The sequence below is a fragment of the Monodon monoceros genome, unplaced genomic scaffold (assembly GCF_005190385.1).
Source record: "Monodon monoceros isolate NGI ecotype Baffin Bay Population unplaced genomic scaffold, NGI_Narwhal_1 Super_Scaffold_8, whole genome shotgun sequence".
NCBI classification, from domain to species: Eukaryota; Metazoa; Chordata; class Mammalia; order Artiodactyla; family Monodontidae; genus Monodon; species Monodon monoceros.
This window is the reverse complement of record NW_021703785.1, coordinates 69,772,355-69,799,006: the sequence shown is the minus strand read 5'-3', so window position 1 is coordinate 69,799,006 and position 26,652 is coordinate 69,772,355. Positions and strand designations below refer to the sequence as shown.

Sequence of the window (26,652 nt, the reverse complement as noted above, 5' to 3'; positions counted from 1 at the left end):
GAAACTGGGTGATACTTTTTCTCGGGATTAGACTAGATTAATTTCTTTGTCTAAATTTGCTGTCTCTTAGTAATCTTGTAATCCTGAAGTATCCATCTCTCCTAGGCGTTCTGAACTCTTTTACCAAGTTTTCTGATTGCGTTTTGACCTCTTTTACCAAGTTATCTGATTGATTTTATCTTGACTTTCATCTTCTAAAACAGATTCAGCATTAACTAGTACACACTGATTTAGCTCTGAAGGGATCCTCTTGGTAACCATTTGTTCTTTTATAACTAGGGATTGCTACGTCAATAAAATGCGTTGGCTTATTTTCTACTCCAGAAATTAAGGAATTGGCCATACTTTTAAAGAAGATGCCAATGTTTTAAATTTGGAAGGTTTTAAAACAGACACATAAGTGACAGAAGAGGACTTTTTTTTTTCTCTTTGGAAAATATGTTTTGGTTCAGGCCTGATTCTTTTTTTTCTTCAGAATTTTATGTCTTAGATATGGCAGTAAAAGGTTCTCTGTACATCTAGTATATTGTAGTTAAGCACAGGTTAACATTTTTTCTGTATTTTATTACTTTGCATTTAATTTTAGCTGGAACGTAACTAGTAAAATATTTGTTTTAGAGTTTAAAATGAGGTTAGCCTCTTGACTTGCTATTTTCCAAATTTAATATTTTGAACTCTAACCTAGCAGTTTAAAATGTCATTCATATCGAGTAGGGAAGTTGTTCTTGGATTGTACAGTAATTAGTCCATCTTTTTATTTGATGCCTTCTATGGAAATATTTTTCCATTTTAATGATCAGTTCTAAAATACTTCAAGTGATTAAATTTTTTGCATCATCATTCAGTGTATTTTAAACTTAGCTTATATGTATACAGAAAATGTGGGCTGAAGTATGAACATACTAAATTATCTCTTTGGTCGACCCTTTTGGAAGTTGAATTCAAATATCAATGTGTTGAATCTTCACTGTACTTAAGCATGTAGGTCACAATTTCAGAAAAATATTTAGGATATTCATTTTTTCCACATGGACAAAATATAGACCATTTGTGAAATTGATTTGCAGTCTTATAACGTGCTAGTCATTCTTAAAGGCAAAGGTACCATGCCACTTGACTAGATAAGAGGTGGCATTGTACAACTGGGAGGAAATTTTTTTCATGTAATCTCATACTAAAATGTTTTTTAATATAACAAGTTACATGAATACTTAGCAGACATTGGAGCCTCTATTATGTTTTCCTTATATGTTGAGTCCTCTCGTGTGTTTGCCTTGTTTTTAAGTGCTTTTCTTGTCTTTACTGTTATTTAAATACATGGTACTATATTATTGGGGAAATGTCTTAAGTGCTTATAAAGAAGGAAGTGATTAATTTTGGAATAAAGGCAGTTTTGATCTTTATCCTGGTAGAAGTGGTTTAAAGACATTAAATTTGAAACTTGTTGGCTCAGTTTTGAGGCAGTTTCAACATCCCAGTTCTCTAAAATGTGTTAGGATAGTTTGGTAATGATGTATATTTGACAATAAAGGCAAATTTTCATGTTCTGAAGTTAAATTCTGCAAAAGAAATGATTAAAACCCTCAAATTTGATGAAAATTTTTCTTCAAGAAATTTAATTATCCCACCCCAAAATATGAAAACTAAAAAACACTGTAAATGCTTTCAGTAAAATATTTTACTCAGTAAATAGAGCACTGTGGAATAATGCCTAGTAGATTCATTGTCTTTTTGGGCTTAAAAATGTGTTAACTTACTATATTTGATTTTTAAATAGACACCAAATCCTACTGCAAGCGAGTTTATTCCCAAAGGAGGAGCAACCTCCAGGCTCAGTAACGCGTCCCAGGCACATGCGTCTGCCTTCTCTCAAGTGTTCTCTCACCCATCCATGGGGACTCCTGCTGCTGCTGCTGGATTAGCCCCAGGTAAGTTGAGTAACTGTTTCCAGTGAGTTCCAGATAGCAAGTCTCAGCACATTTGCTGGTAGTTTACCAGACCTGAAATTGTATTCTTCAGTGAGTCATATTTGAACACATTATGAGTTTTATGTTCTAGGTTTTGGTACCATAGTCCAAATGTGTAGTTGAAAATTTTAAAGCAAAATTTAAATATGAACAAAAATTGAGTATAAGGATGTTTAAAAGCACAAAAATAAATTTAAAGGAGAAAATGGTTATTGAGAAAAAAAGTCTGTCTGGGCCGTAGTATTTCCTTAAGTTCATGATAATGCTCTTTCACTCAAAAACTTCTGTAAGAGCGTCAAGGGCCTCCTTTTGAAATAAATTTCTAAAAAATAATTTATATCATTTAAAATAAAAGTTTAGATGTATTGCCTTTCAGGTGTTTGATTATAAATCTGTAGCAGTAATTCAAATTGGGTAAAGTATTATAAACAATGGTAGGAAAGAAATGTGAAATATTAGGGGTCGTTGAGGTAGGGAAGACAGTACATCTCAACACTTTCTTCCAAGTTTACCCAAAATGGCAGGAGAAGAATTTGAAGAAATGCACTTATACCTCAGGGATCCTGAGGCATAGTTCAGAGTAACCCTTTGAGAGCCCTATCTTCTTAGAAGTTCCCCTCTTTTATCTAAAAATTCATGCAGATTTTGTATTCTGCTTTCTAACATAAACACATATCAAAATATGAAAGTTTTCTAAGATAATTAACATCACCCATTCCTACTGCTGAGTAACTTAATTAGACAAGTAATGTATGCAGAATTATATTGAATTCATAGTAAGTGCTGAGCAGGTTGTCTTGTGTCTGTGAAATGGTTGAGCTACCCACCCAGATGATGTTTCTGGAACCTGTACTGGAAAATCATCACTTGGTCCTGAATGTTTAAAATAACAGAAACAAAAGGAAATTTATATACATTAAATGAAGCCAAAAGATCTATCTAGATCAGCCTGGAACTAGTACTGCCGGCAGGGCTTAATCTAATCAGTGATGGTGATAAATCATTGGTTTTGATATTGATATTGAAATCAAGGACCTTTTTGGGAAGAAGAATGAGAGAAGATAATGATAACTTTATGGAACAGAGCATCCGGCTTAGTGTATAAAGTATCAGGTGTACTCAGAGGCTTAATAACCTTGCGTTGCCAAGGATTTTATCAATGCCTACTTCCCCTCACCTCTCCCTCCTCCCCTTCTCTCCCTCCCTCTCTCCCTCTCTCCATCTCATTCTCCTTCCCACTCATCTCCCACTCATCCTCCCCCACCCCAGTGAGCAGTTGATCATTTTATTAACTAAACATAACCAAGAATTACATACCTTTCTGGTGAAACTTTTAAGATAATTTTGTGTGGAGGGCCTTGAGATATACCTTGCAACTCCTTCCCCCTTACTTGTCCCTTTACCTTTTTTTCTACTTTAGCTCTTTTCAGGTTCAGTTAAATTTGTAAACATTTTCCATTCTTCCCTAGAGAGCAGTGTCAGAATTGAATATCCCTGGTAGCCTTAAAGTTTTACTTGTAAGTAATATGCTACTATGATTTTCTCCCATTGAGGTGTGTTCACATTGTTTACATGAGCATAATCTACATGTCAGCTATACATCTGAACTTTCTTAGGGATTGTCCAGACTTCAGAGCAGTGTTCATAAAGCACCCACAGTAACAAAACCCTTACGCCAGTCAGAACCCTTTGGCTTTCATAATTAAGCACCAGTTGATTTTCGCCTAACAGCACATTTTCCCTTGTCTCATAAGTAAATATTTTGTACACATCTTTTATCAGACTAGTTCAGGCTAAAAGATGGGCTTTTTAAATACTGGAGGAGTTAAAAATGTCAAAGGGAATTTTAGATACTGAAAACATTTAATTACAAAATCCATTAATGCTGTGGTATTTGTTTAAGGTTTCCAGTTGTTATTAACTTGAGTGTAGGTAGGTGTTTCATTGGTCCCAATTGGATTTCACAACCTAAATTTAGGATGAAATGAATTAATTTAAAACTATTTACTCTTCTTCTACATAGCCCTAACATTAAAGTGGTCATTCTGCTTCTTATTAATGAAAGTAATTACTGTCTGGAACCATTGGAAATAGGTCAGTATATTATATTAAATGTATTCCTGAATTCTTTATACCGACTATTTAAAAATTGTTCTTTATTCAAATGGCAATCAACGAGGCTAAAATATTTTCCAAAAATACTGGAGTGATTAATGGTTTTGCATTTATTATTTCTCCATATTTTCTCCTTTTAGTTAATGGCTTAACACTCTCTGGAGATGAGCAAAGGAAAACAAAATTAAGTCTGTACTTTCAGAAAAACATTTTATCCCTTCAGTGTCTTCCATTACTTCTTACCTATAAATATTTTTTTCAAGGCCTAGGAGAGGTTCTTGGTATTTTCACTTTAAGACTGTAGAATAAGAAAGGTCATAGAAGTTTATTTACCTGCCTTAGTGGTGATTTAACTGATCTTTAATCCTCCTTGTCTACTGTAGGTGTAACCTAGTGATAATTTTCAGTTATAAAGTTTCATTTTCTCTTTTTTTCAACTTCTGTTCCAGAAATTAGTACCCTTGAAAATATGTCAAATTATTGTTTTCCTAAAAAATATGAAACCTTAAATATTTTGGCACTCAGATGTAAACTAGAGTAATGTCATTTTCATTATATGTGAAAAAATACATATTTAAATATATCCTTCGACCAAAAATGTAAAAATATTTGAGCAAAGTTGAGTAGATGTTAAGATTTTTATTTCCTCAGATCGTAAGGAAGAAGAATGTAATGTGTGGAACAAAGTGGATCCTGAGTGAATCAGGCTCCTCTAAAACTTGATCACTTTAAAAACATGATTTTTATTTAAAAAAGGTTGTAATGCAAGAAGTAAAACTTTATACAAAAATTATTTGAATTTAAATAGCTAATTGGGTCTAAAAGGTATTTGAAAGTGTTAAATATATGCAGCACACGTTAAGTTTCCATTGACTTGTATATACATTTCATTTTAATTTAAGAAATGAAGGAGCTATAGGTTTAGTTGTTTTCCGCACATTTAACTGGAGAATGATAGCTGTATTTCTAAGTGTCTTCTATGAAGGTAGTTATAAGAGCTAGTATTTGGGGTATGGCACTTAACTTGGGCTTAACTGTCTTTTAGAACCCCTACAATTATATACATATTTTTAATTTGTAAATACACATTTTTCTCTGGTCACAGCTTTTATTATCCTCTTGGAGGGCCACAGCCTTCCAAAAGTTAAGAATCACTGGTTTAACACACCCTTAGCAAAATTTTATTTCCTGAGTGTGATATAGTAACAATACCTTTAAAGTAATGTATAAAGATATATTTTTCTAATAGGTCTAGTTTTAGGCAAAACATTTTTGGAATAGCCTTTAGAAATGAAAATATGACTATGCTAAGTATGTGAAAAGACAGCTTATACTTTAATTTTTTGTGCCATGGAAAATAATTTTATCATGAGAACTAATTGCTGTGAATGGTTTTCTATCAGAATTTTTCCTGAGAGTATTTTGATGTGGTAGTAGACTTGGTAAGCTAAGTCTTGGTGTACTTTAAGTTTAATTACCTCAGTCTTGGCCGTAGTCTGTTTGAAGGTGATTCTAAGAGAGGTAGCAGCAGGAGCGTACATTTCTGGGTAGTGCTCTAATACGTCACCTGGTGGTTTAGTGCACAGCTGTGACTCAGGAATTGAGCATCTCTTGTTCTGCTTGATTGTGTGTGTACACTTGGGAGAGGTAGAGGGGAGTTCTTGAATTTGAAGATGCCATCGATTTATAAATGAGAAAGAGAGCCATAAGTGACTTTTTAGTACTTTCAAATATTCATTCCTTCAAGATGAGAATGGTGCAGATTTTTGGACCATGAGTATATTTTATTGTAAATTATTATGGTAATCTCAGATGATTGATTTGATGAGAAGCATCCAATAATTATACTAAACCTATCATTATTAAATAATTGTATTCCTTCATTAAAATTTAATCATAATATTTTAGAAAAATTTTAAAGTATACTTTTAGATTCAGTTTTGTTTTTGTTTTTGTTTTTGTTTGATTTTTGCACTATGCGGGCCTCTCACTGTTGTGGCCTCTCCTGTTGCGGAGCACAGGCTCCGGACGCGCAGGCTCAGCGGTCATGGTTCACGGGCCCAGCCGCTCCGCGGCATTTGGGATCTTCCCGGACCGGGGCACGAACCCGTGTCCCCTGCATCGGCAGGTGGACCCCCAACCACTGCGCCACCAGGGAAGCCCAGATCCAGTTTTTTGAAACACTTAATCGTTTCTTATATATTCCTGTGAGTGCCAAATTGATAGATAAAATTGGCTTACATTCTTTATTTTTTGGCTTGGGCAAGGTATGGGGAAAAAGAGGAAGGGAAAAGAAAAGGGAAAATTAATATTCATCCATCATTCTTGTTGAAAAATATTTAACTTTTAATATATATAATGTACTATTTAAAAATATTCTCGTACTTCTAATGTTGAAAGGTGATCTTTTTTTTAAAGTTCTGTGCTAAAGAATAAAGTTCTCTGATTCTATGATGTTTTATATCATAATGAAGAAATGGAGGCTTCATTCATTTCAGTTGCATACTAGTTGGACGATGCGGTAATCTGACACTGGTCACTGGTCTAAGTGGAACCTTTGGGGTTTCCATGGTTCAGCCTTGTGCCAGTTTAGAGGTGGCGTTCCTGAGAGATTATCATCTACCTTCTGCTTTTTCACTTACAGTAATAAAGAATTACATAGCCAACCAAGGCAGCCCAGTGTACATTTTAATAGTTTGAATAAAAAAGAAAATTAGATCTTTTGTTGAACTAAACTCTGTCATGTGTATCTTTTATCCATTAGTCCTAGGTCTTTTCCTTGAATAGAATAAATTAAAATCTTTCCTACATGATAGCCCTTTCAGTTGTTTTTTTAGACTAGTTGTATGTATGTGTGTGTCCATATAACTGATCTGTTTTTGACGCAAACAAGAGAGACGGCAAACTGGGAAAATACTGTTAAAATTAATAAATTGTATAAGTCAAAAATCAGGAACCTCTTGTAGGTCATAATGCTGTAACACTAGTGTGGGTAAAATTAAATCCTCAGATATGTCTACCTACCTGTATTACTACTCTGATATCCAGCTAAGGAGTGTATGTACCATTGGGAAAATAGGTTGCTAATGGATTGAAGCTATGGTTTTGCAGATGGTAAATATCTAAGTTCATATTTCAAATTTCTCTTTGTACTTTAGGCTCTACATTAAAATCACTCAAGGCATAAAAACTATAAGCTATCATTTTAGATTATTTTATGTTTTACTAAGTAGTATAATTATTGAAAATAAAAATTATACAAAATATTTAGGTAATTCTAAAACATCTCCCTGTTTCATATGATGTAACTCTAAAACAGATCTTCCTTGTAATTATTTTTCATTAAATGAATTTTGTGGGACCGTCAAGTAATCCTACCATGAGTTTATTTTGATATTTCCATCTGAACTGGTTTCTGTGAATTATTTTTACCCTTAATAGCAATAGAGGTAGTTTACCATTAAAGTATTCTTCTAACTGTTTTAAGTGTCAGTCTAGATTTCCTAAGCACATTACAAATTCCTTAAGAAGGGACGGAGTCACTTCTTATCTAGCACAAATTTAGGCATAAAGAGGGTGCCTAATAAATGCTCTCAGCTTCATTTTTATCTCAGAGAAAAAATTTTAATTGGTGGGTATCTCTTAATTACAGTGAATTTTAACGATCCCGTAAACATCTTTGAAGAACTCCTAAATACTGCAGGTGTTCAAGAGGGTGTAGGTGTATTGTCACATGAGGAACAGAAATATGCCTGTTGAAAGTTTAACTTTATCAGAACTAGAGTTGCTGTGTGTTTTGAGATGCTAAAACACTTTTAAAACCAGTCAAAATATTTGTATTATTTTTAAATTGCATGTTTCCGTTTTTTGTAACTACTTTGTTTTTCAGGTATATTCAGCAGAATCACTCAAACATGTCCAGGTTTTCTAATTGGGGCTTGCTTTCTACATTAAAAAATAAAAGAAAACTTTATAGTTAAGGCCAGGGGTCCCTGAGGTTTTTGTGAAGAAGGTCCTGTAATGTTGAGCTCATCCTAGGTGGGGGCTGCTCGGTGTATGCATGTTTATGGGTACAGATGGTGACGTCCCAGGGAAGGTTACTAACAGTAGAACTGTAGAGCCGTGACTGGGTTGGGAGTGCCTGCTGGCTATATTTCCTTCCTGGTTGGGAATTTCAGGACACTGAGGCGAGACGTTAATGGCGCGAGGGGGATGTGGCTGCCGCAGCTGGCTTGGAGACCTGCCAGGTAAGGCTTAAAGTAGCTGACAGTGGATATTGTTCTGCTGGTTGGGGAATCCCTGGTTAATGTGTCCTGTTAGGTTTGAGCGTTTCTATTGTGGACTTCCTGTTTCAATCTCATGTATTGGCCAACTTGTTCTTTAACTGAGAAGTAAGGGCTGAATGGGAGTGGGTAGGGGTTCCCTTCAACTATAGGTTCAGTGATCTACAACTGTAGCAGCATCTCCTGCTGTTTTGGGGCTCCTTTCATTGGATCGTGACTTGATTGCCTTTGGAACATGGTACCAGTTCTTCTACTAAAGCAGCTATGTAGCTTTCAGCATGCTGTTTGATCCCTGTGTTTTAGCATTTTCATTTCTATAAGAAGATAATATTAGATAATTTTAAAAGTCTTTCTAATCTAAAATTGTATTGTTTTGTGACATGTTGATCAATAGGAGATAGATAGGTACACTAAAAGGAGACAGAAATGAAAACAGTGATGTGAAGTAGCAAAAAGGAGAGAAGAGTTTGATTTGTGTGTTGCTACTAGACTTAAAAAGGACTTTAAAAGGTATATGGACTTCCTTGACATAGTATGTGTAAATAGAAAATCCTTTGTATCACAGGTACAGATGAGGGGGGTTTTGTTTCAGCAGTGTAAGGTTAGGGTCTGGGGTGAATCAGAGTGTTGTAGAGGTCCTGAATGAACTGAGAAGGCAGGGAGAGACAGCATGTATTTGTGAATGCCCAAGAACATTCCTGGTTCTCAGCTGGATGTGGAGAGTTAGAAGTCAGTCTTTTTATTTCCTTTGAGTCAAATAGGTTGAAACCTCCAGGGATCATTTTTTCTTTCACCTTTTGGCTCAGTGGTGCATTGTAGGTACTTAGTAGAGAGAGAGTGTTTGTGTGGACAAAATTACTATGCTGTGTGTAACATGTCTAGATAGGAATGGTCCTCTAATTCTGTAGGAATGAATTGAATGGTGGCAGCCTCTTTTATTGACTTTTCCCTGATTCTTCTCAGCCTGACTAGTCATATTCATATGTGAAAGTCATCTTTTTTTCTTACTCTTTTTGCCTTTTGGATGTGCATTTACCCTACAGTAGGGCATGGGGCAGAGTCTTAGTAAAAGTAGAGGAATCAGAGAGATGTATCCCTTTAAAACCCTCAGTGCACACAGGCATGTAAACTCCAACCATGTATACGAGCAGAAACTCAGATGTGGACTACATGTTGATGGTGATAATATTTAGTTTTTGATTTTTTAGTCATGAATCTCTTACACATTGATATTCTGAAATGAGATGTTTTCTTATGATTTCATGAACATCTTCCCATATTTGTGATGTGGTTATCCAAATTTTAGAATGGTATTCCTATAAATAATAACTAGTAAGTAATAGTCCCTTTTGGTGGGGGGTGTACCTTTTAGAAAACAGTACAGATCAATAGGATATTAATATAATTGTTGTCACCAAAATGCTCCCTAAGCCATAGTTACTATGGACCATAATCTTATTGCCCACTGTTGTGATGTGGTAGGCTAAACAGCTGAAACATGGAGATCCAAAATGTAGTGGCTTCACATGACAAGAATTTATTTCTTGCTTTTGTAACAGTCCAGGACAGATTTTTCAGGTTGTCTGGGATCCTGTTCTCCATGTACTTAAGGACCCAGGTCAAAGGGTTTCTAGGCATCTCTCCAGTCAGCTGGAAGGGGGAAAGCATGGAGGACCCTGAGTGGGAAGTTGTTATGGACAAACCTGGAAATTGTCTGCAAAATTTCTCCAACCATGACTGTCCACCAAAATCCAGACTTTCATCTTTTTAAGCAGCTGGCCTACATGCTCCAGTCTTCTTTGGATGCAGAATTTTAAGTTGACCCTGGTTATCTCATATAAAGACATTTTGGGGCATTATCTTATTTGCATCTTTTGTATCTACTTTAAAGAAATCACCAAAACAGCTACAGTAACTGATTTATCTAGCATCATGGAAAATGAAGCTCTCCATCACACTTGAATTTTTGGATATAAGAAGCTTTATGGCTTTCATTGTCAAAACTTCATATTCTCAGCAATTTTTCAAAGAAAGATTTCCAGACTTTGTAGTTTCTGTTGCTTCACGCAGAACTGACTTTGCTTTGATGACTCATGCTCAGTTTGACGTGCGCCAGGTGATTATAGTGAACCAGAGTGCAGTTGCTACCTTTTAGGTAACGGGAGTTTGAAGAGCAGCTTGCTTCAGTGTTATGTAATTACTTGGATTCTTCACCCTTTCCATTGTCCTCCTACCTCAATCAGATTATAACTCCTTGGAGGGAATTTCTCTTGCTGTCTGAGTCTATTAAAGTGCCTGAATGTAGTACCTTGAATGGACATACTCAGACAAGTTTATTTGAACCATGTTAGTGAGTTCTTACTGGCTTTTTATTGATGACTCTGTTGTGCTGTTAGTATTCCTAACTCTAGGACAGTGGTTCTTGAGTCTGTCAGAATCCCCTGGAGTACCTGTTAAAACCCAGCACTCCCTGGGTCCCATCCCCAGAGCTGCTGATTTTGTAGGTCTGTCTGGGTGAGCCAGGGAATTTCCTTTTCTAATGTGTTTCCAGGTGGTGCTGCTGACTTTTCTGGGGAGTCCATTTTGAGAGCTACTGCTCTACTTAATGCTCTGTGCTGCCTTCTCTCCTCTTTCTTCTTACAACCCTTTTCTTCTCCTAATCTGCTGCTTTCTTTAAATAAGAAAAAGACTTTGAGTCAAGGACTTGAATTGTTGCCTGTGAATAAGGTGCATGGGGCTTTAAATTATTCTTTGGCTGAGGCTGATTTCGCTTTTCTGGTTCGAGTCTGTGTACTGAGTAACTGAAGTTATCAGATAAGTAACCATTGAATTAATTGTTACAGGGGTTCCTGAAGCTCAGCCAAGATCACAAATACCGTTTAAGTGAAACCAGGCCACAGGGATTTCTTCTACCTTAGTAATGCTTATGGGACACACATAATATAAATCAATTATTGATACATCTCATAAATTTTTCAGAATGTCTGAAAAATGCATAGCATACGTACCGTGGCTGTTTAAAATTTTAAACCTCACGGATCTAGAACTAGTAATCAGATATCTTTTATTTGCATGTTACGTTTTAATATGTATGTTTTAAGATTTTTATGTAAAGGTCAACTAAATTGTTATTAATGTTAAAGAAGTAAGAAGTGTTTATTGATTCAATAACAACATTTTTTGAAGCCAGACTATTTTTTCTTCTTAATTTGCTACTAGCTTTTATTTGTTGGAAAGAAATTTAAAGTTAAAATTACATTGTTAACTAATAGTAATCTTATTTTTTATGACTATAACTTTTTATAATCAGACATGGTTGTCTTGGAGTATGTTTATTGTTCATAAACAATACAACATAATTTATCAGTGAATGAAGCATACCATTTAGTCATAAACATTCACTGTCACTTGAGAAGAAAAATGGTTCTTTTGATCCAGAAGAGTTTGTTTGGTGGCTAACACCTGTCCTCCTCCCATTTTGTTTTGACTCTGTTTAAATAATGTACGTGTTATGATTTAAGAGATTGACACCATTGCAGAGGCTAGAGAAGATCCTATTAATTCAGATAATTTTGTCAAGTTTGGGGGCAAGCAGGTCACTGTTCTGTTTCTTCAAATATTATAGTGATCCAAGTAAGTGACCTAACATGCAGGCCAGAGGGTATAGTTCTTAAAGTTGTAATTCAGTTGTTTTCAAGAGAGTTAAAAATCTGGACAAGTTATTCACATTTTGAGAGGTTTAGGTACTGTAGTTTACACATAGTATTCTAACATTTGTTGAATTAATTGATGAAAACTCATATGGAGATGAGGCTCTTGATAGAGGTAAGGCTGAAGTTAGGCCCAGTGGAGGATTACTGTGTGTACACATGGAAAGTGAAATAGTTGTGCAGGCTGTGGTCTCCATCAAATATTGTGTACGAGTATGTGGCTGATACAACTTGGGTTAAACTCATAGTATGAACTGACAGTCTTTACCTACATTTGGTCAATGAGATTAAATAAATTTTGTGAGGAAGCGTTAGGACACTTAATAGTTTTATTAGTGCTTACAGTGTTTTTAATATCCAGGTAGTCCAAATACCTTTTATCACAGGTAGATATTCAACTAAAATGAAGTATGCTTATAGAAGTCAGTTGCTGAAATTCTCTAGATATTGAGGGGGATATCACAGGTGGAATCTGAGTTGCATTTATATTGGTTTGGTCCACATGGCTTTTATTAGAGGTTATTTATATTTAAAAAATAAGTAAAGAAAGCATTTTGGAGTGTGTTTGAAACTTATTTTTATTGTGTAATGTAATGAAGAGAGAATCTTTGTACTTCTAATCGAATACAATTTTTAATAATTGAAATGTTACTGTAAATCAGTAAACATATTTTACTTTTTCTTTATATTTTCCTAAAAGTAAAAGTAAGCACATTATGGCTTTCTAGTTGTCATTAGAATAAACTCCAAGTCCCTTACTACGGTATATGATGTGTCTTACATACCTCTCGAATCTCACCTTTTCACCCTTTCCATTGTGTGTTCAGTTCCAACCATACTGGTCTTCCTCAAATATGTCAAGCTCCTTTCTGGCTCATGTTCTTTGCATGTGCTGTTTCACCTGTTCTTTCCATGGATGGTTGCTTGCGTTCTCTTAGGTGTCACTTACAAAGTGACTTAAAGTGTCACAGAGAAGGGCCTTTGACTAATGTAGAGGAAATTTCCCATCATTATTTTTCATGGTGTTCTCCTGTTTACTTCCTTTTTAGAACTTACTACAATTTGAACTTGCATTTTTCTTTGTATTAGAATGAGTGGTCCTCTTCATGCCTATTGGAATATAAGCTCCCTTGTGGAAGGAACTATGTCTACATGCTTATTAAATATTTTTAGAATTAAAATAATTGAAAATGCCTACCAGCTTTCTTTTCTTCATGGAGGACCTCCTCTGATATAAAATACGTCTCATATTTGAGGATATGCATTTGAAAATGGCAGCACTTTTGCCATCTCTGTGCCTGCCTCTACTTGGAAGGCTCTTCAGTTTCTTGAGATCTTGCCTGTTTTTCATTGATTAGGTCAAATGCCTCTCTTTTTTTTTTTTTTTCTTCTCCCCCTTTCAAAGCCATTTCTACTTCTGAAGTCATTATTACTGTCTTCCATCTCTATGCTTCTATAATGTTTTCAGTATCTCTTAATGTTTTTAAAGTTTGGTCTGTATGTTTTATTTATTTCCTTCACTTAAAGTTAAGTGCTTCTGGAAGCATTTTTATCATTTTATCCACTATTGTGATCACACGTGGAGACCTAGAGTAAACACTAAAATTGAAAAATTTTAAGCACTGTCGTGGGCTTTATGAGTAAAGTATGAACTTCATGAGATCAGAACTAGATCTCATTGCTTGAATTCCTGGAACCTTGCTCAGTGCCTGATCTCCTGCAGTGGTTCCGGTAAAGCTTTCATATGTAGTTGCAGATTAGCCCGTGGTGCTTTGCATATACAGCTTCCCCGTCCCCATGTAAGACTTATGAAGTCAGAAACCCCACATTTGGAGCACCGCCATTGTCTGTATGTTTAAAGATTTCACAGGAGATTCTGACATCTACCCTTTGAGAGAAAACAAAAAAGTTCAGAATTCCAGAAAATTTGTAGGAAGGTGAGATTTTATCTGATTCGAGTGAGGTTATCCAGGATGAAGTTTCATGGAAAACCCATAAGATGGGTTTTAAAGGATAGGTAGGATTTCTTTAAACATTTTTAACACAGACAGTTGAGAATCTGTGAAGTTTATTTTTTTTCTGTTTGTTTTAACCGGTTTATTACCATAATAGAGAATTGTTTTCGCTCAGTTAGTGAACTTTCATAAAGTAATTCAGTCTGAGTTAGGTAAAGACAGATGTGAAGAAAACGTCAGGCACAGTACCGAGCCATAGGCTTGGAGCAGGGTCCTGCTGGAACAGGCTTTACCCTTAAATGCTGATTGTAGGGGAGGCCACAGAGTTCGCCTGGAGGGAATAGGATAAGGCGAGGTTTTTTGCCAACTGGCACTTTTTTTAGACAAGCTATACGTTGGTACCAGTGTGCAGTGATTCCACATGACAGTTTAAACTACTGTCATTAATTAGCTCACATAGATGGTTCTGTTTACCTACCTTAGGCTCTTGGTCACTGCTTTTGTTAAGTGGAGTTTCTTATTCATTTATCTTTTCAAAGAAATATTTTTGAAGTTTGCCATTTGCGTGATGTGGAGAGCCACCATTCTGAAATATCAGAAGAGTGGAATTTTCTTTTCAAATTAAAATTGCTAGGCAAGTGAATAAGGTTAGATTGGGCAGGAACTTGGAAAAATGAATGAAAAATGGCACTGAGATAAAATGTCATGTATTTTGAAGTACCTGGTGTCTCTTTCTTAAAATGTTACCAATTTTCTTTGCCATTAGCACCCCTGAGTTTGGCACACTGTTTCTTTTTTTTTTATTTTAACGTCTTTATTGGAGTATAATTGCTCTACAATGGTGTGTTAGTTTCTGCTTTATAACAAAGTGAATCAGCTATACATATACATACATCCCCATATCTCCTCCCTCTTGCGTCTCCCTCCCACCCTCCCTATCCCACCCCTCTAGGTGGCCACAAAGCACGGAGCTGATCTCCCTGTGCTATGCGGCTGCTTCCCGCTAGCTAGCTATTTTACATTTAGTAGTGTATATAAGTCCATGGCACATTGTTTCTTGAGGGTTGTCAGGATGGGGGGAGAGAAGACAGGACTGGACAGCAGGCTGGGAGCATGTTGATATCAGGCACCTGCAGCTCAGCAAGCGTCAGAAACATAAGACTTAATTACCATTTCTGCCCCTAGAGGACCTGTGAGCCAGGAATACCAAAGCTTAATTAGAGTTTAGAGAATAGTGGTTTTCAAACATTTTTTTTAAAGCAGCAGAACTCTTGTGAAGTCTGTATGTAGTCCCCAAATCTAAAATTATATAAAGCGGATAAAACTGGCATTTACAGGGTCAGGTTTATTAAACTTACTCATGAAGTTTTTCAGTGAGAATAGCAAGTCTATGTGGTATTATGTCGAACCCAGTCATTTGAAATCGGTGGGTGAAGGACAGTAATTAGTCTTATATTCCTGTCTCCTTTTCTGTATTTTCTGTCATATAGTAACATAAAAATCATGATTCACATGAATAAGTTGTGCACCCATTTGTTCCATTTTCTCTGAGTGCATGTGCATTTAAATAAAGATTATTGCAGTCACTGCCTTCCTAATGAAAGATCCATGTATATAGAGGGGTGACAGTAGAGAGGCTTTATTCTGAGCCTCCATGAGAATACCCTAACCCAACACAAGCTAAGTATGTTGGTGATGATCTCTGTTAAAAAAAGAATGCATGCTAATTTGGACCTGCATTTGTGATTTTATTGTTGATTCACTAAAAGTGAAAAAAACAGATGAAATTCAAATCAAGAATTTACAGAACCCCGAAGCATTTCTGGAAGCTTAGGGTTCTGCTCAATGCAGATTGAAAACCACCGGCACAGAGCCCTGTTTCTTGATGGGAAGCGATCCACTGGTACTCAGGTTGAGGAAGCTGGGAGGGTTGCTGTTTTTCTCACCTGAACCACAGGCTACAGGGAATGATTTGAGTGGCCATTTGGTGAATTCTCCCCAGATAGTTTATGACAGGTACCATTCATTACATACAGCAGGATTTAACTCTCCTTTCTCTGAGAGAGGCTGGGAAAATGAGGAATGAGTAAGGCTTTAAAACCAAACCAAAAAACCCCATAACCTGTCAGATGCTTATATTCAAAAGAGTAGTTTTCAAGACAGTGTGTAGTCACTACTAGTTTTGTCCTCCATAAATCTGAGCTCTGAGGCACTGAGGTTCTTGGTGGAGAATCAAGAATTTTCCATATTAGAGCTTGGAAGTGACAAGGGAAATTTTTTGATTAGAATTTTCCCCACACGAATAAATGTTTTAGAAAGGAAAGTTGTGCTGGCCACCCTCACGCCTCCCTCTGGAGGTGGTCTTGAGGAGTGTGTGTTCTGTGAAAAGCTGTTAGCCTCATGCGCCGGAAAGGACAAAATAATGTTTCTGAAAGTAGCTTGAGTTCTTCAGTTGCCTTTCTTCTTATGGAGGTTTTTCCCTCTTTTTTTTTCATAACAACGTATTTTTGTAGACAGAACCCCTAACTCATGAAATGCAAAGGCCCCCCCCCGTTTTATTGTGGTATATTTTGAGGCTCTAAGGCTGTACATGTTGATTTTTTGGTTTTTAGAAATAATAGGGAAGGCAGTTCACTATTGCATATCTTGAAACAGAACATGTTACTCTTTTTATCTTTTAATTCAGAATATTCTCTCTGACTAGTGAATATGAGGACCTTGCGTTTAGGGAATTAAGTAACATTTCACTAGTTTTTTATGTATGGCCATAAGCAAAGCTAGTGCCCTAGACATGTAGACTGCTTCTGGGTGGAAATATTTAATTCCCCCCACTCCACACACACACACACACGCACGCACACACACGAAAGGCAGCTTTTCACAGATTAAACAAAACAAAATAACAGCTTTGGCCCTTGAAATACTTCCCATTTATAGTCCTTGCAAATTTCTTCTTGGGTGAGAAACCCTATGGTGTGTGTGATAGCTTCTCTTGTAAGCTTTTTAGTTTTAACATTTCTTACTGTAACTGAGTGAAAGCTTTAACCAGGAACTGCCTATGGCAGTTATATAGATGCTTTCAGTTTATTGGCTACTCCTGTAGCTGAAAGGAAGTTGAACTATTTTTTTGGACCCATTAAGTTGTCCTTTCCACTTGGGTGTTGAAAGAGCTTATGAGCAGTAGCTGTTCTGATTTTTGTTGGTTGTTTTCTCTAGGGAACAAGCTACCCTCTGAGTCAGCACTGGACTTGAAGATAAATCCTACAATTCATGAAACTGACTGATTCGACTAAAGGATGGATAGTTTGGGCAGCGTTGGACAGCTCTGAGGGGTCTGTTTGTTTAACTGAAGGGATTGTTGCGTTCAGCAACTTTTAATTCCCCTAATCATAAGGGGTTGCTGTTGTGAAAACAGGGTTTGTGAAGGAATCAGTTCTGGCAGTTGACATCAATCAATATTCTTACTGACTTTGTTTTCATTTTATCACCACACTTAATGAAACAATTCTTTAAAGTGTAGAAATTTTACTGTTTGTCGCCAGCAAGAATTAGTATGCTCCTGAGAGGTCAGCATAGGGCTTTAGCAGTCTACTTATGAATCCAAGCTATCCTTTTTCCACATGGGGTTATAAACATTTCTCTCCAGTAAACCTTTTGGCATTTGGGTTGTTTCATCTTTGCAAAGGTAGTTTGCATTTGTGGCTTGCAACTTTTAGGATTAAATTGAACTTAACTTGATTAGTGTATATTTTACTAGATTAGTGAATAATTTTTATCGTGGCTTATGGCTAATATTGTGATTTTGATAATTAACAATTTTTACCTTAAAAGGTTATTTTTTTAGTTTCAGTTTTCAAGGAAATGAGGATAATTTTAATGTTTAATTAAATGGATTTTTTTATATGAGACATGAGGGATTTAAGCTATAGAAAGGAAACTTTTCTTATCCTAATATTCTAGGCCACTATAAATTATGCAGGAATACTGTGGATTGTCTTTTTGGAGGCTTTTAAAAACAGGGTGTGGCATGATACCGGCAATACTTTGGCCAAAGGTATATACATCTGTGTGGTAACAAATAATTTTGTGGTTTAAGAGTTAAAGGGTTATAAATATATTAATTTATTTTAATCATTTGAAAGTTAGTATGATTTAAAATATATAGGAATAATGGGAATTTTACCTAGTCAATATTTGAGTTGATTATTGTTTAGGCTAGAAGTGGAAGTGATCATTCATCATGTCAGGATTTGGAAAATTGGGCTTTTAGACAAATGAGAGTTTATACATTTCAGCTTTAGGTTCATTAGTTGCATGATTATTATTACCTTAAGCCTGGTACTTTTGATTAATAACAGTTTTAGCCAGTTTTGATAATTATCTACAAAGCTGAATTTGATTGAATGATGGAATTATTACGGGGAAAGAAGTAAAGACTGTAAAGACTAATATTATTTTAGCTTTTACTTCCTAATCCTGTTGCTTTTTGGATAGTGGTTTGTTTTATTTTGTACAGTCTATTTGAGGATTAGATCCACATTTAAAATGTGAGCATGGCTATATGATGGTTGTCTCAGTTAAATCTTTATTTATGTCCACTTTTTAAAGTTTTCTTACCTGTGTTTGTGACTTAAAAGTGATGGTAAAATGTCCCCAAAATAAAATTTAGTAAAATATTTACATTTTTTTACTTAATGGCAACATCTTGACGGATTATTGCCATTTAGTCCCTGGATTCTTAGATGCCATCTATTATAAAATGAATCCCATTAGTGTAATAATAGCCTTTGCTGGGGTCGGGGGTGGGGGCGGTGGTGGAATTAATATCATTAGACATATAAACTTAAAAAAAAAGAAACTTTAATAAAGAAAATAACCCAGACTTTCATGTTGCTAGGAATCTTCAGAAACACTAATTCAAGTCTTTAAATTCTAATTGTCTTTAAATTCAAGGATTTTCTGGATCACCCTTGTCTGTAGCGGTCATACATCGCTTCCTATGACTAGTTTCTTTTCACAGTACCTAAACTTTTAGGATTGACAGTATAGTTTTGAGGCTTATTGTAGAAATCCAGAAGCTTGAACAGAGAAATGTTGTGCACTGGTTGTACCATCCTCCCCTCCTTTAATATTTTATATGTTCTGAAATTTGACAATTCTTATGCCTTTAATCACATTTTCTCCTTAAACTTTTTCTTCTAGGTGCATTAGTTTTATATGGCCTTCAGGGATTTAAATTTGGGTTAAATTCAACAGCATGGAGTGCTCCACTGGGTTGTAATAGCACTCAAGGGACTTAGAGTCTATCTTCATTTCTACCTTCACTGAGTTTATGTGCCTGAGCTGTGTCAGGCCCCATTGTCTAATTTGTAGAAAGGGGAGAAGCTTAGTCTACTTCTGGCTTAAAAATTGGAAATTGTAAAACATTCTCTTCAAACTGTTGGCAGTTTATGAAGTAGATTCTTATTTATCTTTAAATTTAAGTAGGTAATTATATGAATTTAAGTGTGACTCAATAGGGTGATTTTCATTAAGCAAAAATACTGACTAAGGATTTCTAAATTTAGGGTTTTTAACTTGGTGTATTTTATTACAAGGCAGTGAAGATGATATTTGTGCAAACAAACATATGCTCAAGGTTATTCAGAACGTAAACTTAAAAGAAAATTTTTAAAGGTAAAGTTATTAAGTATTCAAACAGCTTTTCTTTATTTCTTAACTGAATTAAATAATTGTGTCATGGGAAAAATTTAGTGTACATCACAGAACATCACTTATAATGAGCTATTTTCTCCTAAAACCATTCTTACCCCCTTAATAGACTTCAGATTGATAGTGTTTTCTCTATCCTTCGAATTGCATTCAGTTTTTAAAAACTTATTTTATCTATTAAAATGTTGAATTATAGTGTTACCATTTAAAAAGCAGCACATATGTATATGCTCTGTGTATATATACATTTATTTTATTTTATAAATTTATTTATTTATTTATTTTGGTTGCATTGGGTCTTCATTGCTGCACACGGGCTTTCTCTAGTTGCAATGAGCAGGGGCTCCTCTTCGTTGCAGTTCACGGGCTTCTCATTGTGATGGCTTATCTTGTTGCAGAACACAGGCTCTAGGCACGCGGGCTTCAGTAATTGTGGCACGTGGGCTCAGTAGTCGTGGCACACGGGCTTAGTTGCTCTGTGGCGTGTGGGATCCTCCTGGACCAGGGCTCGAATCGTGTCCCCTGCATTGGCAGGCAGATTCTTAAACACTGTGCCACCAGGGAAGTCCCTATATACATTTATTTTAACTATAAATGTCTTTCAGGATTTAGGATTATTTCTTTAGGGTACTTTCCAGAGCTAGAATTTCTGGGACAAAGGCTGTGCATAGTTTTTAAGCTATTGAGATTGAAAGCAGCTGTTTTTGTGATGTATACACCAAGCCATAGCCAGATGATCCTCTTTAGGATTACTCCAGAAGTCCAACAGTTATTTATGAAGAATAAATTTTGTTTCATATACTTCCAAATTTTATTTTTATTTTATTTATTTATTTAGTTAGTTAGTTAGTTGCACCAGGTCTTAGTTGTGGCTCCAGGGCTCCTTTAGTTGTGGCTTGCCAGCTCCTTAGTTGCAGCACACAGGCTCCTTAGCTGTGGCATGTGAACTCTTAGTTGTGGCATGCATGTGGGATCTGGTTCCCTGACCAGGGTTTGAACCTAGTTCCCCTGCATTGGGAGCGCAGAGTCTTATCCACTGAGCCACTAGGGAAGTCCCAACACATGTTTTTTGTTTTTTGTTTTTTTTTGGCCATGTTGTGGGATCTTAGTTCCCCAACCAGAGATCGAACCGGGGCCCTCGGTAGTGAAAGCGCAGAGTCCTAACCACTGGACAACCAGGGAATTCCCCTCTAATTTTTACGTAAGTAAACATTTTGAATGGCTTCTATAATATTAGTATACTAGAAATTAAAATATGCCAACTAATGATATTATAAAATCTTTTCTATTAACATTAGTTGTTGAAATCCTAGTTAAGCTATAACACATATATTTACTTTTATGGTGTGTGTTTAGATAGTTTAGATACTAACGAAAGGAGTTGATGGAACACATAGGTTCAGCTCCGTTTTACATGAGCTGTATTTCATTTTTCTTTGCTATATTTCCTAGCGACGGAGGGTACATATCTAATTATATAATTTTTCTCAATGTGTATGGACAAACTTAGTGGAATCAACGTAAATCCATTGCCCTAACTTAAAGCTTACTTTTCCCCCTCCTCCCTCTTCCCTGAGGTATGTTTAGATGTAAGAAACAAAACATTTGCCCTTATATTTGTCTGTAACAGTATTCACTACACTATAGAGCAGAATTATGAAAAAGTGGTGGCTGTACTGTAGTAGACAACTTAAGGTATGTGTGCGGAAGCGAGTTAACATAGTGTCCTTAACAGAGACTGCTTGCAAGGTTGGCCCTGGGCTGATGTCTGGGACCTCGGAGTTGGGGAGTGTTCCGGTTTTTCCCTAACTGATTAGGGTGGTTTACTATTCCTAGACTCTGTGCAAACAGTGTGGTTTGTGCTGCTCACATGCTTTCCGTCCGGGAGTGTGGGATTCTGGTGTGTGCTAGGCAGTGACCAGTCACCTATAAAAACCCTGGTGCTTCTCTGAGCAGATGTATTGCCTTTGTGCTCCTGGACGAAGAGTGGGCCGTGTGACCCCTCGTGAGGAAGGGGGCATAAGGAAGCCCACAGATGAATCCCTCTAGTCTCCACCTGCGTCTTCGCCCCTTGAGATCTGGATGTGTACGTTTACTACACTGCTGTGGTAGATCTTAGTCGCGAGTGCAGCCCTGTGCTGAGTTCCAGTGACTTTCTGAACATGGAAGTGGTCTTGGGGGAGCCACCCCCCCCAACCAGTCAAGGATCTTTGTTACTAAATTTACTGAGAAACTGTAGGGATTATATTTTAAAGCAGTTTTATTTATGCAGTAGTCATCAACATCATACGGAGAATTTAATGCATTTCTGATGTTGTTCTGTAATTTTTAACATTTTATTTCAGAAAGTTCTACGCAGTAGAAGTCTGTCCTGCGTATAGGATAGCTGTTTAGAGTATCCTGGGGATTTGTCTGACAGGTTGCATCAAATTGCAGAGAACTCCATGACATACAGACTTAACTGTCAATGATTACAATTAAACACTTTCTTTAAACTCACTTTCTCCTCCTGCTAAGAACAGCTAGTGGATAGAAATGGACTAAGAAATAAAGCTTGTCTCTGACTCACTGAAAGAGTGAGTGGCGGAGGGAGGGGGAGAAAAGCGCTCTGATCTCAATTTTGGAGTTGTCCTTTTATACCCACCCTTTAAGTTATCATAAGCAATATCAAGGAAAAAGATTTATTAATTCATTAGATGTTTAAGATCCTGTTAGAATTTAGGAGTATAAACTTAGTGTCTGTTTTTTGGGCTATAAACTGGGCATTGTTTTATTTGGGAGAGGGTGTGATTAGGGAATTTGGTTTTAAAAAAATCAATAAAGTAAGAAATATATCTTTAGTAGTAACTTCGTTTTTTGTATTCCTGGATATGATCATATAAATTCCTTACTATGATTTTCTCTTGGATGAGGTCCCAAATATTGGCCCTATTGTTAAGAAGATAAAACGCTTCCTCTGTTTGTCTTTAATTCATTCATCTGTTCAGTATGAGATATATTTTGGTGATTTCTAATCTAAACCATTCTCTTCAGTGTAGCCATACATGACAGTTTATTACTGAGGATTTAATGTGGTTATTGGAACTTTGTTAAAGTTAACAACTTTAGTTACAACAGCATTAACAATTTTAGTTAACATTAGTGTAATCTAGGTTTACCCAGACTACATAGATCTGGAAAGAGTAGTACTAGAATAATCAGACTGCTGTGTTACAAGAATGCCCTTCACCTCAAATTCTTCAGATTCTTCTCTTTCTCTCACATTTGCTTGTTTCACATTTGCTTTTAAATAGTGACAACTGGCATCTATGCCACCTGATAGCATGAACACTTGCTTTTCTCCTCCCAGCTTGTTATACTCAGTTAATTCTGGTGTTGGCACTCTTCATTTCCTGTTTGTAGCTATTGCTGTACCAAGAAGAGGAAACTTTCACCTCTTTCTTTTTCCTTTTTGATAAATGTATTGTGTGCTGACACCATGCCATTACGTGTGTAGTTGGGAATACAGAGAGGATTAAGGCGCAGTTCTCCCCTGCAAAGAGACAGTTTGCATTGTGTGCTACTTGCAGCAAAAGATAAAGTACAAAATGATGGGAATAATTTTTAAACGTGAGTATCAGGAGAATTTTTATAGAGTAAGAAGATTTTTCAGAAGTTGAATTGGAATTTACTGTGAGGGTGGGGTTTAGAGAGCTCGGTGTTGACAAGGAGGGTTGTTGATGAGTGTACCAGAGGAGGGGACAGCCTTCAAGCCTTGTGGATCCGTGAAGCAGCCTGGTGCCTTCAGGGAAGTTGTATCGAATCTTTAGATGAATCGAAGAGGATCGTCACGATTTCAGTATTGTCTTTCTGTCCGTGAACGTGGGCTCTCTGTCCAGTTCTTTTTTCCAGGTCTTCTTTAATGCCTTTCCACAAAGTTTTATAATTTTCTGTGTTCAAGTATTACATATATTTTGTAAGATATTCTGAGACACATTTGTGGTAATTGTTGGTATTATAATTTGGCGTCTCAAAAATAAAAATTTTCTTGTTCATTATTCTTAGTGTGAAAATATGTGATTGACATTTGTGTGTTGGTTACTTTGAGACATTCTATTTCTAATAATTTGTAGATTCTTTTATATGTATATATACATATGTATATGTGTGTGTGTGTGTGTGTATAAAATTTGAACACTTACCTGCAAATAATAATCTCTTCCTTTGTAATCTTTTTTCTGTTGTTTTCTTGCCTTGGGATTGTACAGAAGAAGTCATAGTTGACATTTTTGTCTTGTACCTGATTTTAAAAGGGATGCTTCTAATGTTTTCATATTTAGGAGGATCTTTGCTCTGGCATCTTAGATACATTTGTATCTGAGAGGACACGTTTTAAAAAATTCTTTGAGAGAAGAAAATATTACATTTGTTTTTCCTAGAAGGGATTTAAAAGCGACTTTAGCATTTGTTCATGAGGCATTTATTCAGTGACTTCTGAGGGCCTCAAAGATGAGCAAGACAAAAATATACACTTTAATGGAGTTAATAGCTTTTATTTTTCATTTTATGACATTTTTAGTTTGAATTGTTTATCATTATCATGCCAATTAAAAGGCTTTAGTTGATAGGTATTGCCAAATATTCTTCCAAAAGAGATTGTAACAGTCGACACGAAAAATGTATGACAGTATTTATATGCCATCCACCCTTTTAATAATTGTCTAAATAAACTTTTTAATCTACGCCAATCTGAGCCAATGATACGCTGGCTTTACTTTGCATCTCTTTTAATTATCAATGAATATTAGCATCTTTTTATATGTTTGAGGCATTTAATTTTCTGCAAACTGACTACTTGTATAATTTGTCCATTTTCTATTGGTTGCTTTCTATTTTCTTAATGATTTTAAGAGCTATATAATAAGATGATTAGCCTTTTACTAAGTGTTGCAAATATCTTTTTTTGCTGTGTAGAAATATTTATTTTTTGAAGAAGTTAAATTCTATTTTGACCTTTGTGTTTTGTATGTCTTCATAACATTTTAAAAAATGTTCTTTGAGATACTTTTCGTTTTAAACTCTTAAATATTAAATCTGAATATTTGTTTGTCTTTTTTATGGGCGTAATGAATGGAAGGGTGAGTCACTTTTATTTATTTTATCTAAATAACCATCTGTTTGCTTTTATCTTTACTCAATTCGTCATTTAGGGGTGGCTAGTAAGTTGGCATATCTGACTACTGTCCATCTCCTCCCCTGAAGTTTTATGCTTATTTTTTCATATATATTTGGGGTCAAGTTTCATGCTTATTCTGTTGTGTTGACCCACTGTTCATGGGAGCCTTTATTCAATATTTTTGTTACTATAGCTTTTATCACTTTTTTAGTATCCAGTGACCTTATACAGTACTTTTTTCTTCCTTTTACTTTTTCAGTCTTCTTTCTTCTTCTTTTTTTTTTTTTTGTTCTTCCTCTGTACTTGCTTTACTTTAGTAATTTTCCTGGCTATCTTACTGCTTATTTTTCCAATGAATATAATTAGTTTGGCTAAATAAAAAAAATTATGTTGGTTTTCTTATTGAGCTAGCATTATGCTTTTAGATTAGTTCGGGGTAGAATTGACATTTTTACAACAAATAGGTACAGGTATTTATTTTCTTTTGTTCAAGTTATCTTTTGTTTCTGACAGTAGAGTTTTACCTTTTTCTTCATGTAAGTCCTGCACATCCTAGGTAAGTTTGTGCCTAGATATTTTAGGTTTTTATTGCTAGTTAATGTAAGTGGAATTTTGTTTTTTGCAATCTGTTTGTCTCTCCCCCCTCTCCAACACACACACACACACACACACACACACACACACTCACTCACTCACTCACTCACTCACTCACTCACTCTCCCTCTCTCCCCCACCCCCATACGCCCATTGGATTAATGGAGTTTTCTTGATCCTTCTCCCCTCACCTGCAGCAATAATTTAGGTATTAACTATTTTTGTTGAGATGTAATTCACATATCATAAAATTCACTCTTCTAAAGTGTACAATTCAGTGGTGTTTAGTATACTCTCAAGGCTGTGCAACCATCATCATGGTCTAATTCCACAACATTTTCATAACCCTAAAAAGAAACTTCGTACCTACCTATTAGTAGTCACTCCCCATTTTCCCCTCTCCTCAGTCCTTGGAAACCACTAATTTACGTTATGTCTTTATGGATTTGCCTCTTCTGGCCGTTTTATGTAAATAGAATCATACAACGTGTGGCCTTCTTGTCTCTGGCTTCTTTCACTTAACAGTGTTTTCAAGCTTCATCCATGTTGTAGCATGAATCAGTATTTTTTTCCTTCATACAGGTGAATAGTATTCCATAGTACAGGCGAGATCACATTTTGTTCACCCGTTTATCAGTTGATAGACATTTGAGTTGTTTCCACTTTCTGACTATTTTATGCATAGTGCTGCTTTGAACATTCATGTACTGGTTTTTGTGTGAAGATAATGTTTTCAGTTATCTTGGGTAACATACTTAGGAGTAGAATTACTGGTGTTTAACAATTTGAGGAACTGCCAAACTGTTTCCAAAGTGACTGCATTATTTTACACTCCCGCCAGCAATGTGTTAAGGATTTCATTTTCTCCACTTCCTCGCTAACACTTGTTATTGTTCTTATTTTTGATTATAGCCGTCATAGTAGGTATAATGTGGTATCACTGTGGTTTTGATTTGCATGTTCCCAATGATGTTGAGCTTCTTTTTACATGCTTATTGGCCATTTGTTTATCTTCTTTGGAAAAATGTCTGCGCAAATCCTTTGCCAGTTTTAAAATTTGGTTATTTTTGTTGTTGAGTTATAAGAGTTCTTTATATATTCTATATATTGGACCTTTACTGAATATATGATTTGTAAATATTTTCTCCCATTCTGTGGGTT

At 35.8% G+C, this 26,652-nt stretch overlaps 1 protein-coding gene across 9 annotated transcripts in view; it reads left to right on the top strand.

The window, feature by feature from the left end:
* Nucleotides 1-26,652, top strand: part of PAN3 (poly(A) specific ribonuclease subunit PAN3) — a 118,251-nt gene that overhangs the window by 49,481 nt on the left and 42,118 nt on the right. For all 9 annotated transcript variants that reach the window (XR_003791720.1, XR_003791721.1, XM_029210143.1 and 6 more), the window contains one exon: nucleotides 1,778-1,928. Coding sequence is in view for 7 of the 9 variants with exons in the window: in XM_029210143.1 (XP_029065976.1) it covers nucleotides 1,778-1,928 (151 nt within the window). In the remaining 2 variants the exon portion in view is untranslated. The remainder of the gene's footprint in view (nucleotides 1-1,777; nucleotides 1,929-26,652) is intronic.